Below are 18,030 nucleotides of genomic sequence, written 5' to 3' on the forward strand. Positions count from 1 at the left end.
AAAGCATGTCATTTTTTTCTCAAATAGTCAGTAGAGTTACGCTAATACTCTGTATATGGTTTAAGTTTCATACCCTTATATTTTCTTTACCATATTTTTAATTGAAGTATAGTTAATTTACAATGTTGTGTTAGTTTCAGATGTACAGCAAAGTGATTTGGTTTATATATATATATATATATTCTTTATCAGACTCTTGTCCATTATAGGTTATTACAAGATATTGAATATAGTTCCCTGTGCTATACAGTAGGACCTTGTTGTTTATCTATTTTATATATAGTAATGTGTATATGTTAATCCCAAACTCCTAGTTTCTCTCTCACGCAACTCCCCACTACCCCTTTTGGTAACCCTAAGTTTATTTTCTATGTCTGTGGGTCTATTTCTGTTTTGTAAACAAGTTCATTTGTATCAACTTTTTTAAATTTTACATATAAATGATGTCATATGATATTTGTCTTTCTTGTGTCTGATTTACCTCACCTAGTATGATAATCTCTACATCCATCCATGTTGCTGCAAGTGGCATTATTTCACTTTTTCATGGCTGAGTAACATTCCATTGTGTATAGACACCACATCTTCTTTATCCATTCATCTGTCAGTGGACACTTAGATCGCTTCCATGTCTTGGCTATTGTAAATAGTGCTGCTGTGAACATTGTCCATAGCTTCATATTTTGCAGGCCAGGATAGGGACAACCACTTTCATTCTTGGAACAAATTATGTAATCAAATTAAATACATGACCATGCTGCCCTAACAGAGTATACAAGCCTACAAATATATTTTGCTTTATACCAACAAAATGAATATTTTCATCTACTCTGAACACGATATTACATTTGTTCTTATTACAAAACTTGGGGATGCTTGTTAATATTATGAAAAGATTTCAGATATTATCCTTTGTGTAGAAAATCCTCCTGTAACATGAATAGTGTTACTGAATTCATTTGCATCTTTACAGGAAGAAAACATGTCCTTTCATTCAATAACAATATTATAAGTGCTTATTGTAGGCTAATTCTAAAGGAACTAAGAAAGATATATTGCTATGGATCTTGTTTATAAATGTTGTAAGTGCCAAAATGACTTATATTTCTGAAAAGTCATATGAGCTTATTACAGTCCATAGGCCTCATGAACGAGCTAGGCGTTGAGCTGGGATTGAGGGGTACCACATATTGGCTGGCCCATCAATCATGCCACTCTGGTGGCAGAGTAGTGCTTCTCAGGCTACCTACAGGGAAGGATCAGATTATGCTTGCTGGTTTTCCCTTTCATTTTTGTTCGATTTCCTACTGATCCAGTAACACGGTCCTACATAGTCTAGCATGTAGCTCACACTGTATGCCTCTCACCATGGAATTCATCATTAGCAAAACTGGCCTGTGCCCTGTTCACGGGATTGCATCTACTGGTCATGTGCTTAGGTGTTGCAAACTTCAACTTGCTGTAACAGTGCCTCAGTACTTAGTTTCAATTCCTGTGCTTAGCTCATTGCATACCCCTAACAATCAGTTGCCCTCCTCCATGGACCACATTTTGACTACTGCTGCTCTAGTGGGGTTTTCCCTATACTATAAAGGCAGAAAACTAAACCATACTTCCCAAAGTCGCTTGCAGCCAGGTCTCTGGATGTGATTTAGATTCCAGCAGTGTGCTAGAGCTGGGCGTAGATTCTGAGCTCAGGTCAGGAGGAAGAGAGAAAAGCACCCATTTCACAGGGAAGTTTGTGCCAGAAGTGTGGCTTCCTGCAGCCACAAAAGCAGCTGTACAGGTCAGAGAAATGGCTATGTGATTCTGAGGGCTGCAGCTGTCCTTAGAAGCCTTCTTCTTCAGCCTATCCAGTTATTTTAAAAACCACCTAATATCTGGTAATAAATCACATTTTGTGTGATCTACTCAGTTTCTGTTGTCTGCAGGAAGAAAGGCTATACTGTTGAAGATTGATTAGCCAACTGTAAATAGTGGATGGCTTCTATTTTTTGAGTAGTCGAGAGAGTTAGCTCTCCACCAGTGGTCTCAAATTTCAGTGTGCTTATGGATAACCTGAGAATGTAGTTAAAATACAGATTCTGACTCAGTAGTGTAACCTGGGGGTCTGAGACTCTGCACGTCTAACAGGCTCCCAGTTAATGGCCATGGTGTTGGTCCACAGACCAAACTTTTAGTAGCAAAATTCTAGGTCAGACTAAGCCTTCAGGAATAACTTCCACCTCCAGAGCTCCTGACTACAGATGTTAGGCTTCAGCAAGATAATGAGAAACTATTCTGATCCCTTTTATTACTTTCCCTGGATTAGAAACAGTGGGCCTGCGGTGATTTCCAAGCATAACTACTATGACTTCTTTTTTCTCTTTTGCCTTATTAGAACAAAAAGAGAGAAAGGTTTTTTTTCATATATCGATATCTATTTATCTATCTATCAGTAAAGAGGAGACACGAGAAAGAAGGGATTAAACAAGTCAGTTCTAAGCAAAGAGACTTCAAATGGGGGATTTACAGATGTCACTTTTGGGCCACCTCAATGCATATATTCAACCTACCTATTTGTAAGGGATACACATTTTTTTTTTAACATCTTTTTTGGAGTATAATTGCTTTACAATGGTGTGTTAGTTTCTGCTTTATAACAAAGTGACTCAGCTATACATACACATATATCGCCGTATCTCCTCCCTCTTGTGTCTCCCTCCCACCCTTCCTATCCCACCCCTCTAGGTGGTCACAGAGCACCGAGCTGATCTCCCTGTGCTATGCGGCTGCTTCCCACTAGCTATCTATTTTACGTTTGGTAGTGTATGTCCATACCACTAGGGACACACATTTCTTGCCAATAACTTATGACATTGTATTTTCAGTCTACTATTTCATCTGCTTTCCGTGAGAAGGAAAAATTGTCAGATGGTGCTATTTGAGGAGGGATGGTTCAAGCCACATTTTGAGACTTTTCCTGAGCTTCAACCATACCACCTAGGTCCTGAGTGAGTTCGCTTCACAGAGACACAGAAGAGGGACAGGAGATGGGATTCCACATGGCAAATAGTGTAGACAAAAGTGGGTAGATAGAAGCAGGCCACTGTTATCTGGAGGCAGTAAGGAGACTGCACAGAATTGCAGGCTACTGGGGAGGAAGACTAAAAATTAATTTTGGCCGAGTGACCAGAGAGAGGGCCGTGGAAGCAGTGACAGATTATAGAGAGCTTCAATTACCAGAAAGTAAAGTTTGGATTTGATCTTAAGGAAATGAGAGTCCTGGAAAGTTTCTATTTAAGAAGCTAAAAATGATAATGGTATTTTGGGAGGCTAATTAGGCTACCTTCAGAAAGAAGGTATATTTTGTCAGGTGTTATGATTATTAAATGGACTACAGAAGTAATTTTAGGAAAAAAGATTTGAAACAGCACTTTATTTTTGTGTAGTATAACTTAAATTATCAAAAAAGAAACAAAATGTAATCTACAGTTTACTAGTTTTAACCTTGCCCTAAAATAAAAAATGTTAAATATATTGGATAATCAGAGTTTAAAAGTAACTGTCAAAAGTTTGTGCTCTGTTAACTTTTAAAATAAAGTCTCTTTAAAGACAAATATTAAAGTTTGCTCTCCATTTGTTTTTTCTTTTCTTTTTTATTTATTTTTAACATCGTTATTGGAGTATAATTGCTTTACAATGGTGTGTTAGTTTCTGCTTTATAGCAAAGTGAATCAGTTATACATATACATATGTCCCCATATCTCTTCCCTCTTGCGTCTCCCTCCCTTCCACCCTCCCTATCCCACCCCTCTAGGTGGTCACAAAGCACCGAGCTGATCTCCTTGTGCTATGCGGCTGCTTCCCACTAGCTATCGATTTTACGTTTGGTAGTGTATATATGTCCATGCCACTCTCTCACTTTGTCCCAGCTTACCCTTCCCCCTCTCCATGTCACCAAGTCCATTCTCTTGTAGGTCTGCATCTTTATTCCCGTCTTGCCCCTAGGTTCTTCATGACCACTTTTTTTTTTTTTTTAGATTCCATATGTATGTGTTAGCATACGGTATTTGTTTTTCTCTTTCTGACTCACTTCACCCTGTATGACAGGCTCTAGATCCATCCACCTAACTACAAGTAACTCAATGTCGTTTCTTTTTATGGCTGAGTAATATTCCATTGTATGTATGTGCCACATCTTCTTTATCCAATCATCTGTTGATGGACACTTAGGTTGCTTCCATGTCCTGTCTATTGTAAATAGAGCTGCAATGAGCATTGTGGTACATGACTCTTTTTGAATTACGGTTTTTTCAGGGTATATGCCCAGTAGTGGGATTGCTGGGTCATATGGTAGCTCTATTTTCAGTTTTTTAAGGAACCTCCATACTGTTCTCAATAGTGGCTGTATCAATTTACATTCCCACCAACAGTGCAAGAGGGTTCCCTTTTCTCCACACCCTCTCCAGCATTTATTGTCTGTAGATTTTTTGATGATGGCCATTCTGACCAGTGTGAGATGATAGCTCATTGTAGTTTTGATTTACATTTCTCTAATGATTAATGATGTTGAGCATTCTTTCATATGTTTGTTGGCAATCTGTATATCCTCTATATCTTCTTTGGAGAAAGGTCTCTTTAGGTCTTCTGCCCATTTTTGGATTGGGTTGTTTGTTTTTCTGATGCTGAGCTGCATGAGCTCCTTGTAAATTTTGAAGATTAATCCTTTGTCAGTTGCTTCATTTGCAAATATTTTCTCCCATTCTGTCTTTTCGTCTTGTTTACGGTTTCCTTTGCTGTGCAAAAACTTTTACATTTCATTAGGTCCCATTTGTTTATTTTTGGGTTTTCTTCCATTTCTCTAGGAGGTTGCTGTGATTTATGTCATAGAGAGTTCTGCCTGTGTTTTCCTCTGAGACTTTGCTAGTGTCTGGCCTTACATTTAGGTCTTTAATCCATTTTGAGCTTATTTTTGTGTATGGTGTTAAGGAGTGTTCTAATTTCATTCTTTTACATGTACCTGTCCAGTTTTCCCAGCACCACTTATTGAGGAGACTGACTTTTCTCCATTGTATGTTCTTGCCTCCTTTATCAAAGGTAAGGTGACTATATGAGCATGAGTTTATCTCTGGGCTTTCCATCCTGTTCCATTGATCTAGATTTCTGTTTTTGTGCCAGTACCATACTGTCTTGATTACTGTAGCTTTGTAGTCTAGTCTGAAGTCAGGGAGCCTGATTCCTCCAGCACTGTTTTTCGTTCTCAAGATTGCTTTGGCTATTCGGGGTCTTTTGTGTTTCTATACAAATTGTGAAAATTTTTGTTCTAGTTCTGTGAAAAATGCCAGTGGTGGTTTGATAGGGGTTGCATTGAATCTGTAGATTGCTTTGTGTAGTAGCGTGATTTTCTCAATGTTGATTCTTCCAATCCAAGAACATGGTATATCTCTCCATCTATTTGTATCATCTTTAATTTCTTTCATCAGTGTCTTATAATTTTCTGCATAGAGGTCTATTTTCTCCTTAGGTAGGTTTATTCCTAGGTATTTTATTCTTTTTGTTGCAGTGGTAACTGAAAGTGTTTTCTTAATTTCACTTACAGATTTTTCATCATTAATGTATAGGAATGCAAGAGATTTCTGTGCATTAATTTTGTATCCTGCAACTTTACCAAATTCATTGATTAACTCTAGTAGTTTTCTAGTAGCATCTTTAGGATTCTCTATGTATAGCATCATGTCATCTGCAAACAGTGACAGCTTTACTTCTTTTCTGATTTGGATTTCTTTTATTTCTTTTTCTTCTCTGATTGCTGTGGCTAAGACTTCCAAAACTACGTTGAATAATAGTGGTGAGAGTGGGCAACCTTGTTTTGTTCCTGATCTTAGTGGAAATGGTTTCAGTTTTTCACCATTGAGGACAACGTTGGCTGTGGATTTGTCATATATGACCCTTATTATGTTGAGGAAAGTTCCCTCTATGCCTACTTCTGGAGGGTTTATATCATAAATGGGTGTTAAATTTTGTCAGAAGCTTTCTCTGAATCTATTGAGAAGATCCTATGGTTTTTCTCCTTCGATTTGTTAATATGGTGTATCACGTTGATTGATTTGCGTATACTGAAGAATCATTGCATTCCTGGGATAAACCCCACTTGATCATGGTGTATGATCCTTTCAATGTGCTGTTGGATTCTATTTGCTAGTATTTTGTTGAGGATTTTTGCATCTGTGTTCATCAGTGATATTGGCCTGTAGTTTTCTTTCTTTGTGACATCTTTGTCTGGTTTTCATATCAGGGTGATGGTGGCGTCATAGAATGAGATTGGGCGTGTTCTTCCTTCTGCTATATTTTGAAAGAGTTTGAGAAGGATAGGTGTTAGCTCTTCTCTAAATGTTTGATAGAATTTGCCTGTGAAGCCATCTGGTCCTGGACTTTTGTTTGTTGGAAGAGTTTTAATCACAGTTTCAATTTCAGTGCTTGTGATTAGTCTGTTCATATTTTCTATTTCTTCCTGATTCAGTTTTGGAAGGTTGTTCATTTCTAAGAATTTGTCCATTTCTTCCAGGTTGTCCATTTTATTGGCATAGAGTTGCTCGCAGTAATCTCTCATGATCCTTTGTATTTCTGCAGTGTCAGTTGTTACTTCTCCTTTTTCATTTCTAATTCTATTGATTTGAGTTTTCTCCCTTTTTTTTTTTCTCCCTTTTTTTTCTTGTTGAGTCTGGCTAGTGGTTTATCTATTTTGTTTATCTTCTCAAAGAACCAGCTTTTAGTTTTATTGATCTTTGCTATCATTTCCTTCATCTCTTTTTCATTTATTTCTGATCTGATCTTTATGATTTTTTTCCTTCTTCTAACTTTGGGGTTTTTTTGTTCTTCTTTCTCTATTGCTTTAGGTGTAAGGTTAGGTTGTTTATTTGAGATGTTTCTTGTCTCTTAAGGTAGGATTGTATTGCTATGAAATTCCCTCTTAGAGCTAATTTTGCTGCATCCCATAGGTTTTGGGTCATCATGTTGTCATTGTCATTTGTTTCTAGGTATTTTTTTATTTCCTCTTTGATTTCTTCAGTGATCACTTCGTTATTAAGTAGTGTATTGTTTAGCCTCCATGTGTTTGTATTTTTTACAGATATTTTCCTGTAATTGATATCTAGTCTCATAGCATTGTGGTCGGAAAAGATACTTGATACTATTTCAGTTTTCTTAAATTTACCAAGGTTTGATTTGTGACCCAAGATATGATCTATCCTGGAGAATGTTCCATGAGCACTTGAGAAGAAAGTGTATTCTGTTGTTTTTGGATGGAATGTCCTATAAATATCAATTAATTCTATCTTGTTTAATGTATCATATAAAGCTTGTGTTTCCTTAATTATTTTCATTTTGGATGATCTGTCCATTGGTGAAAGTTGGGTGTGAAAGTCCCCTGCTATGATTGTGTTACTGTCGATTTCCCCTTTTTGGGCTGTTAGTATTTGCCTTATGTATTGAGGTGCTCCTATGTTGGGTGCATAAATATTTACAACTGTTATATCTTCTTCTTGGATTGATCCCTTGATCATTATGTAGTGTCCTTTTGTGTCTCTTGTAACAGTCTTTATTTTAAAGTCTATTTTCTCTGATATGAGAATTGCTACTCCAGCTTTCTTTTGATTTCCATTTGTATGGAATATCTTTTTCCATCCCCTCACTTTCAGTTTGTATGTGTCCCTAGGTCTGAAGTGGGTCTCTTGTAGATAGCATATACATGGGTCTTGTTTTTGTATCCATTCAGCCAGTCTATGTCTTTGGTTGGAGCATTTAATCCATTTACATTTAAGGTAATTATCGCTATATATGTTCCTATTACCATTTTCTTAATTGTTTTGGGTTTGTTATTGTAGGTCTTTTCCTTCTCTTGTGTTTCCTGCCTCTGCCTAGTGAAGTTCCTTTAGCATTTGTTATAAAGCTGGTTTGGTGGTGCTGAATTCTTTTAGCTTTTCCTTGTCTGTAAAGGTTTTAAATGCTCCATCAAATCTGAATGAGATCCTTGCTGGGTAGAGTAATCTTGGTTGTAGGTTCTTCTCCTTCATCACTTTAAATATGTCCTGCCACTCCCTTCTGACTTGCAGAGTTTCCGCTAAAAGATCAGCTGTTAACTTTATGGGGATTCTCTTGTGTGTTGTTTTGTTGTTTTTCCCTTGCTGCTTTTAATATGTTTTCTTTGTATTTAATTTTTAATAGTTTGATTAATATGTGTGTTGGCATGTTTCTCCTTGGATTTATCCTGTATGGGACCCTCTGTGCTTCTGGGACTTGATTAACTATTTCCTTTCCCATATTAGGGATGTTTTCAACTATAATCTCTTCAAATATTTTCTCAGTTCCTTTATTTTTCTCTTCTTCTTCTGGGACCCCTATAATTCGAATGTTGGTGCCTTGGTCTCTGAGACTGTCCTCAATTCTTTTCATGCTTTTTTGTTTATTCTGCTCTGTGGTGGTTATTTCCACTATTTTATCTTCCAGGTCACTCATCCCTTCTTCTGCCTCAGTTATTCTGCTTCTGATCCCTTCTAGAGAATTTTTAACTTCATTTATTGTATTGTTCATCATTGTTTGTTTTCTCTTTACTTCTTCTAGGTCCTTATTAAACATTTCTTGAATTTTCTGCATGCTATTTGCAAGATTTTGGATCATCTTTACTATCATTCTGAATTCTTTTTCAGGTAGACTGCCTATTTCCTCTTCATTTGTTAGGCCTGGTGGGTTTTTACCTTGCTCCTTCATCTGCTGTGTGTTTTTCTGTCTTCTCATTTTCCTTATCTTACTGTTTTTGGGGTCTCCTTTTTGCAAGCTGCAGGTTCGTAGTTCCTGTTGTTTTCGGTGTCTGTCGCCAGTGGCTAAGTTTGGTTCAGTGGGTTGTGTAGGCTTCCTGGTGGAGGGGACTAGTGCCTGTGTTCTGTTGGATGAGGCTGGATCTTGTTTTTCTGGTGGGCGGGTCCATGTCTGGTGGTGTGTTTTGGAGTGTCTGTGGCCTTATTATGATTTTAGGCAGCCTCTCTGCTAATGGGTGTGGTTGTGTTCCTGTCTTGCTAGTTGTTTGGCATAGGGTTTCCAGCACTGTAGCTTGCTGGTCCTTGAGTGGAGCTGGGTCTTGGCGTTGAGATGGAGATCTCTGGGAGATTTTTGCCGTTTCATATTACGTGGAGCTGGGTGCTGTCTAGTGGACCAATGTTCTGAACTTGGCTCTCCCACCTCAGAGGCACAGCCCTGACACCTGGCTGGAGCATCAAGAGCCTGTCATCCACATGGCTCAGAATAAAAGGGAGAAAAAAAGAAAGAATGAAAGAAAAAGATAAAATAAAATAAAATAGTTATTAAAATAAAAAATAATTATCAAAAAAAATTTTTAAGTAATAAAAGAATGAAAGAAAGAAGAGAGCAACCAAACCAAAAAACAAATCCAGCAATGATAACAAGCTCTAAAAAGTATACTAAAAAAAGAAGAAAAAAAAAAACAGAACGCTAGGACAAATGGTAAAAGCAAAGCTATACAGACAAAATCACACACAGAAGCATACACATACACACTCACAAAAAGAGAAGAAGGGAAAAATATATATGTATCGTTGCTCCCAAAGTCCACCTCCTCAATATGGGATGATTCGTTGTCTATTCAGGTATTCCACAGATGCAGGTACATCAAGTTAATTGTGGAGATTTAATCTGCTGCTTCTGAGGCTGCTGGGAGAGATTCCCCTTTCTCTTCTTTGTTCTCACAGCTCCTGGGGTTCAGCTTTGGATTTGGCCCCGCCTCTGCGTGTAGGTCGCCTGAGGGTGTCTGTTGTTCGCTCAGGCAGGACGGGGTTAAAGGAGCCGCTGATTGGGGGGCTCTGGCTCACTCAGGCCTGGGGGAGGGAGGGGTACGGATGTGGGGCGAGCCTGTGGCGGCAGAGGCCGGCATGACATTGCACCAACCTGAGGCACGCTGTGCGTTCTCCCGGGGAAGTTGTCCCTGGATCCCGGGACCCTGGCAGTGGCGGGCTGCACAGGCTCCCCAGAAGGGGGCTGTGGATAGTGACCTGAGCTCGCACACAGGCTTCTTGGTGGCTGCAGCAGCAGCCTTAGCGTCTCATGCCCGTCTCTGGGGTCCACTAACCTCTTCAGGCTGTGTTCATGCAGCCAACCCCAGTCCTCTCCCTGGGATCCGACCTCCGAAGCCCGAGCCTCGACTCCCAGCCCCACCTGCCCCGGCGGGTGAGCAGACCAGCCTCTCGGGCTGGTGTGTGCCGGTGGGCACCGATCCTCTGTGCGGGAATCTCTCCGCTTTGCCCTCCGCACCCCTGTTGCTGCGCTCTCCTCCGCGGCTCCGAAACTCCCCCCGCTCCGCCACCTGCAGTCTCCTCCTGAGAAGGGGCTTCCTAGTGCGTGGAAACCTTTCCTCCTTCACAGCTCCCTCCCACTGGTGCAGGTCCTGTCCCTATTCTTTTGTCTCTGTTTTTTCTTTTGCCCTACCCAGGTATGTGGGGAGTTGCTTGCCTTTTGGGAGGTCTGAGGTCTTCTGCCAGCGTTCAGTAGGTGTTCTGTAGGAGTTGTTCCACACGTAGATGTATTTCTGATGTATTTGTGGGGAGGAAGGTGATCTCCGTGTCTTACTCTTCCGCCATCTTGAAGCTCCTGCTCTCCACTTTTTCATTTTTTTTTTTAGTCTGATTCCTCTGTGTCTGATACAAGGTGATTAAGTAATATCTGCTTTTGTCTCAAAGCCAAACTTTTGTTCTATCAGTCTTAGCCATCTGGGCTATCCTGAATGTACCACATAAATGAAAAGGGAACTGTCACAGTGACCATCACATCTTCTACCAGGCTGCCCTTGCAGAAGCGCAGCCTATGCCTTTGACCTCCAGAGGGGCATGTTCTCAGGAAAACCATAATGAACCAAAATGGATAGTTCCCCTAAGCTCTCTAGTGTCACCTTTTTGCATGGCCAGAATAAAGGAGAAAATGGTTGAGGGTGGCAGCTGAATAATTTAGTAAGCGTGGGTGATTTGGTGATCCTATTTAGTCCAACTAACAATTACAAAATGAAATTAATATGCGTCACAGTGTTCATCGACCTACCAAAGTCCACTGTAAGGCCATATGTGAGTTATGCAGGCCTAAAATGAGCCCCAGTGTGTGAGCCCTCAGCTACTCCTGTGGCCTTGGCTTTGAACTCTGTTATGCTCATGACTTTTAAAAGTATACAAGTCATCCAGAACTTTCAACTAAACCCTGATCCTTAATTCTGGATCTGTCTACTAGACATTTCTGCGCGTTGGATATGTACTGGATGTGTCCATATCCAATCAAGATAATAATGTTGAACTCAATTATCAACTGCCAGGAAGTTGCTTTTTATTCCATGTTCTCCATTTCAAAGAATTGCAGTGATGCTCACCAGATTGCCAGAGCTAGAAACTTCCAAGTTATTTAATGACTCCTTCCTCTCTTTTAACCCCTTCAACTATCCCTCAGGTTGTATAGTTTCTAACTCCCCTTTTTATAGTTTGTAACCCCTTTTAATTTCTACTGCCATTGCCTTTGTTCATACTTTGATAAGCCTCATAAGCAGAAAGATCTAGTTAGAATCCTAGTTCTGCTACTTTATCTAGACTTAAGTGAGACATTTAGATTCCATTTCCTTATCTTAAAAAAAAAAAAAAAAGATGGATCTCCATCTTACAGAATAGTTTTAAGGATTACATGAGATACTCTAAGTAAAACTTAATACAGTACATGGCTCACACTAGACATTCAGTGATGATTAATCTCATGTTCATAACCATACCTCACTCAGTTTGAGCAGTGTCTGGCACACAGTAAGCACTCAGTATATATTTACTATAAATATTAATGTCATAATCATCATCGCCATCATCATAGTTAGCCTGCTTCTGATCTTATACCCTGTTATTCTGTCCTGCACCCTACTATTAGAAGTTACATAAAATACAGATATCATGTCCTTTATGCTCCACAGCTTTGAATGGTTCTCTCACTCAGAGGAGGTGCTTTTCTGGATCTACATAACTGCCCTTGATCTGACCTAGGCTTCAGTTCCACTCTTATTTCTGCTGCTCACCAAAAACTCCTTACACTGAGGCCAAGGAAAAATCTATATTTCCCCTACCCACCAACAAACAAAGAAAAGACTTTTATTTCATATTTCCATTGATTACCGTCACTCAATATGAAAACTTCGTAGTAATGTACTACTTCATATAGCCTTCTGTGCCTCCCCAAGCAGAATTATATGCTTCCAATTTAATTACTATGATCTTGTCTTTGTACTTCTAAAGCCCAATATGTAGAGTTACTTGATTCACATTTGCTGAAATAATGGTATTGGAAAATTAAAAGGAAAAACAAACTACAGATAGACAGATAAGTAGGTAGGTATGTTATATACATCACATATATTAAAAACTGTATAATCATATAACTTAATACTGTTCTCACGTTTATGCTACTGATTTCTCATATGTAGGACCTGTATTAAAAACTGTTAACATGTATCAGGAAAATGTATTTGTTTTGACTTTTCCATAATTACTAAGTCCTCCTTACAGCAAGTAGCACATTTGCAAAGTGCTAGGGTGGTACGAATCCTGGGGCTGTGAAATAGTGAAACTATTGGATTCACAATGTGCCAGTAACCTTGGCACTGGCGTCAGCTACAGCACTTGCTCTAACAAACTGAGATTTACAGTCAGTTTAAACCGTGAGAAGCAGTAGGGCAAAGTGATTAAGAAAATGGGCTCTGATTTTAGAAAATTCAAGTTCAAATTTCAGTTCCCTACTTACACATTCCTATATGATCTTAAACACATTCCCTAACCTTTCAGAGACTCCTTCCCTGTAAAATGGAAATGATAATGGTACCCACATAAAAGAATAATTGGAAGCATTAAATGAGGTAATATCAATTAAGTTTTAAACTTAGGCTGTGCAGACTTTCAGATACACAAGACACACAAGACTGCTGTCTGGCATCAGTCTACTTAGAAAGATAAAGAACTTGTCATCATTGTAGCAACAGACATTCCTCATCTGGTGGTAATTCTTCTAGAAATCAATGCAGCACAATTCAGATGGAAGAAGATAATTCTACATCTGGCAAGTCCAAGAGTTGCCTTGGCTTAAAAGTCTCAGGCCCCACAGGCGCCGATATCTCTTGAAGTGATCCCGTAGTCATAGACTGCAAAGTCCACACAAAAGACAAGCCCTATTCCAAGAGCTGACACATTCAGCCAAGCCCAAAGTTGTGGCTGCCTACCAGGTAGTTTTAGTTTCTCCAGAGCAAATGGAATTTATCAAAATTGATCATTGTATCATAAATAATAATATCTGGTAACATAGCTGACATTTCAGCGTTCATCAGGTTACCAGGTAACTGTAACTGGAGGTATTTAACTGATGGTCAAATTCTCCACAAAAGATTAAAAGAGATTGTTAATTCTCTGCCTCTACATAGAATATGGATTTGGTAAGTAATACATAGAGGATAACATATGCATATATGTATATGAATACAATCTCATGAAGGATTAGAAATGTATCTAAGAGGAAATTAACATGGAGAGTTTTGTAAAAAAGGAGTTATAGAGGTCATCATTTGGTCATTATTTTGCCTGATTTTCCTGGATAAACTCACAAGTGTTAGAGTGAAAACTTGTTCATCACAGAGAAAGTTTTGTTCTAAGGCTAGTGTTGTACCTAATGCATCATTAACACTCAATATATGACATTTGAGTAAAACTGGGATTCTGGTCCTCTCTGTTGTTATAAGAACAGAGCTGACTTACAAGGCCCTTTTACTGCCACTCTCAGATGATTCTCCTGCCCAGACCTCTCAGCTCAGACAAATTGGCTTCGACATATTGAGCTCTAATTGTCTCCTAGGAATGCAGTTTTCATACACATGCCAGTAGAATTAAAAAGATTGTATGTGAGTTGTTATATTAAAATGGACCTGCCTCTCTGTATGGTTGGTTTTCATAGTTAAATATAGCACCTGAATGATGAGACAGAATTATCAGTGAACTCTCCCACTGGAACAGATGCCCTATCGTGGCAGCATGCCTCCTGTGTCTTGTAAACGTGAGCTACTAGTTACTGAGAATGGGCAGGAGTTCAACTAAGAATCAACACAAGGCCATCCAATTCCAGGAAAACCCCTCAAAGTGCATATGCCCGTAGTTGATGACATTTGTAGCATCATCTTCGTATGTAGACATTACAATTTAGAATTCAACATCCCTCTAATTCAAGGAGGATTAGATAGATACGAATTTGAACATAAATACTTTACTGATGAATTAGAGATCTATTTAGAGAATATCTCTACAGTAATACAGCTTAAATAGATTTATATTTATGCTTACGACGTATTTAATTAATATACTCATATGTATACCTTACATTAAAGTATGAACTGGAAAAGTTGATGTATTTGAATAAACATACATTGTAATTGACAGCTAACGTTTCAAACAGTATTAAAAATAATGTTAAGCATAAATTAAATGACTTTTTCTGTTCAATATTGTATTAGTTATCCAGGCATGTTTATTTAAATCACTAAATGGAAATTATCATATGTTAACAGTTCTTGGTTCCTCATTTTCTAAATGAAGACAAATCTGGAATGAGTAAAATGAACAATATGGTAAACTTAGTTTCAGCTAATTTTGCATAACCCGTTTATTTTCTATTTCCTATGAGTGGTTTAACAACTCTTACAAAATAGGAAGAAATGCAAATGTTAGCTTTGAGCCTAACAGCTTTTACACGTCGTAAATGTTGATATCTTTTTAATGAAATTGGAATTGTACCTCCAAGTAGAAATAAAAATGTCCAAGCTGATTTCACTCTGGCGTGTAGAAGACAAAGTTCATGCCTGCCTGTGAGTCTGTGATGAGAATATTGATGCTCTTTTGCAGCTTTTGCCAACAAGAGAAGCTGCCGCTGACCTTCCAGGCCTGTGTGATCACCAAAGAGTGCCAGGTGTCAGAGTGGTCTGAGTGGAGCCCCTGCTCAAAAACATGCCATGATATGGCATCCCCTAAAGGCACCCGTGTGAGGACGCGGCTCATCAGGCAGTTTCCTATTGGCAGTGAGAAGGAGTGTCCAGAACTTGAGGAAAAAGAACCCTGTGTGTCTCAAGGAGATGGAGTTGCCCCCTGTGCCATGTGAGTAAATAAAGGATGGTGGCATCTGCTGCCCTTTCTGCCCAAAGTGCATGTTCCTTTAGCGGTTTGATTTCAACTGGATAGTATGTTGAGAAATAGAGATTTTTACAAATTCTAAGTAGAAAAATATCTCTCTACAAACACTATCCTGTAAAAATTACTGGTTTTACAGGGTAAAAGTGTCTTTAACAAGCTGTATTTCCCAGTCTCCATGAAAGTTAGATTTTTAACGGCAATTCCCTGTTTGTGTATTTTCTATAATGGGGATTGGCAGGCTTTTTCCATAAAGGAGAAGATAGTGAATATGTTAGCCTTTACAAGCCACATGTGTCTCTGTCACGCTTCAGCTCTGCCATTGGAGCTATAGGTAATATGTAAACAAATGAGTGTGGATATGTTCCAATAAAATTTACTTGTAAGAACAGGGCACAGGTTGGATTTGGCTATAGTTTGTCAACTAGCCTATAAGGTAAAATGAAGTTTCAAAATACAGGTTCCTATTGCTTATTGAGCAAGTTCTATTAAAATTCAGCACTGGATATAACAATTCCTATTGAATAGAGTAAAATGCTACATCAAAATAATGAGACTTTAAGCTCCTTCAGGACACAGACTGCTTATGAACCTTGGGGGTGGGGCTTGTTTGTTTTTTAATTGCTTGCATGTCATAGGACCAGGCTTACAGTAAGTGCCCAATCAATGTGCATTGAATTGAGATGAAATAAGACTAATTTTGAAATATTTGGCAGTGTAACTATATTCTTTTTATCCTTAAAAAATATCATCTCCAAGACATTACTGTGAATTATCTTGGTGATAAATATATTTCAGCTTAGTCTGAATATAGAATATTTATTAAACAACTTACAGAATCTTAGTTTCTCAGTAGATATGCACAAGCTTCATTGAAAGGTTCCCTGGAATATTTCAAATATTTAGAGAACATGCATACAGCTTGAACTGCATGACACAGTGAGGAGGAAAATTGCTACTATTATTGTTCCTCCTCCCATTTCTAACAGTAATAATAATAATAACAAAGAATGTTAATGATTCAGACAAGATCTTCAATTATGCAGCACTTTGGAATCATCCCTTCTCTGATATAACAAGTGACGGAATGCTCTAGAGAGTTTTCTTCCTAACTACTCTGCCTGTCCTGCTGACTTGTGTGTTCCCCTCTACATAACAGTTTCAAGGAAGTGGCCAGGTTCTCTAATCAGAGTGTTTTGTCTCCTACAAGTTTCTTCCATTGTTGTCTCAAGTTAGGTGTTTTATTCTTTATCCTCTCAAATATTCAAATGCCATTAGCTATTAATTAAAATCTCTATTCTGAATCTTTCTTCTAACCCTTTATGGATGATAGCACTTTTTTAGAATGTGAGATCAATTGACATTACTAAAAATTTGTTCCTCTCACAGGACTCCTTAGGATGACCTAAATTGGGACTCCATTCTATAAAAAAAAAACCAAAATTTTCATTTTAGCTCCCCTAATGAATGACTTGTTTGGTTTTACTTTCCTTCACTGTCTCTCCTCCCAAGGCATCAAGTATCCATGTTTTTAGAATTGACCTGAATGCTGCACTTCCTTTATAAATGTATGTCAAGAGTGTCGTTCCTTGATGCCCCAGTCCTGCACCTCTATTAAGCCATGAATCCCCACTTATAAAAACTGAAAAACGAGCATGAAGTTCAGCTTTACTGTCATGAAACTTTACCACCGACAAAGCAAAGCCTCTAGATGAGACATCCTAGAGCCCACTTAACCTTTCTGTCTAACTGAGGTGAACATTAGCACACCCATTTGTACCTATGTTGGCTGTTAATCTGATTACTAAGGAGGCATCTTGGTTAAAGTGAAACGAAGTGCTACATGAGCCATTTTCTTTGTGCTTTTAGAATATCCATTTTCCTCGAGGTGGAGAAATGCCATCACTTTCTATCTTCAGTGGCATCGGGAAATGGTTCCCTGTCTATCTCCTTAAAGCATGTGTTGGGCTGACAATCCCCTGACATTTTTTTCACATCATAATCTTTATTGGAGCTTTAGTTTAGAATCACAGATCATCTTCCCTGTGTTCCACTGATTAGAAACGTCAGCTCTTTTCATCATTCATCAGCACTCATCAGGGATGCTCAGTGCTACAGGAAAAAAAAAAAAAAAAACCTCTTATTCTCAACAATAAAGAGAAAACTCTAATTATGTTACATTTTTATTACTAACACACAATTATAATTTTGATCCAGTACGAAGCTGCAATTTTCATGCATTCTGTTAGAGACAAAACAAATGTTTGGGTTCATCATCATTTAGAATGTGTTCCATTCTCAGATTCAACCTTCCTTTGCTTGTAAGCATCAAGAAAGGGCAAGCCTGAGTTCAGCTTAATTGAACATAAAATTTCATGTTTTCAGCATTATGCTCTCTTTTCATAAAATATTTATAAGTAACTTCCAGTAGTTGCAATTAAAACTGGATCATCTTAAATTTAACCCCTCTTTAAATGGAGCGGGATGAGGATGTAGAGGAAGGGATTGAAAGTGAACCTGCACCTTAGAAGTAGTCTAAGATTAATTCAAGAGGCAAGTATTTTTCAGATTAATCTTTTTTTTTTATAAATTTTTATTTATTTTATTTTTGTGTGTGTTGAGTCTTCATTTCTGTGCGAGGGCTTTCTCTAGTTGCGGCAAGCAGGGGCCACTCTTCATCGTGGTGCGCGGCCTCTCACTGTCGCGGCCCCTCTTGTTGCGGAGCACAAGCTGCAGACGCGCAGGCTCAGTAGTTGTGGCTCACAGGCCTAGTTGCTCCGCGGCATGTGGGATCTTCCCAGAC

The 18,030-nt window shown here is 38.5% G+C and overlaps 1 protein-coding gene across 6 annotated transcripts in view; it reads left to right on the forward strand.

Moving 5' to 3' along the window:
- THSD7A (thrombospondin type 1 domain containing 7A) overlaps positions 1-18,030 on the forward strand; it is a 713,490-nt gene that overhangs the window by 470,471 nt on the left and 224,989 nt on the right. For all 6 annotated transcript variants that reach the window (XM_029233858.1, XM_029233859.1, XM_029233854.1 and 3 more), the window contains one exon: positions 14,946-15,194. In XM_029233858.1, the coding sequence (XP_029089691.1) occupies positions 14,946-15,194 (249 nt within the window). The remainder of the gene's footprint in view (positions 1-14,945; positions 15,195-18,030) is intronic.

The sequence above is a fragment of the Monodon monoceros genome, unplaced genomic scaffold (genome assembly GCF_005190385.1).
Source record: "Monodon monoceros isolate NGI ecotype Baffin Bay Population unplaced genomic scaffold, NGI_Narwhal_1 Super_Scaffold_2, whole genome shotgun sequence".
Lineage (NCBI taxonomy): Eukaryota > Metazoa > Chordata > Mammalia > Artiodactyla > Monodontidae > Monodon > Monodon monoceros.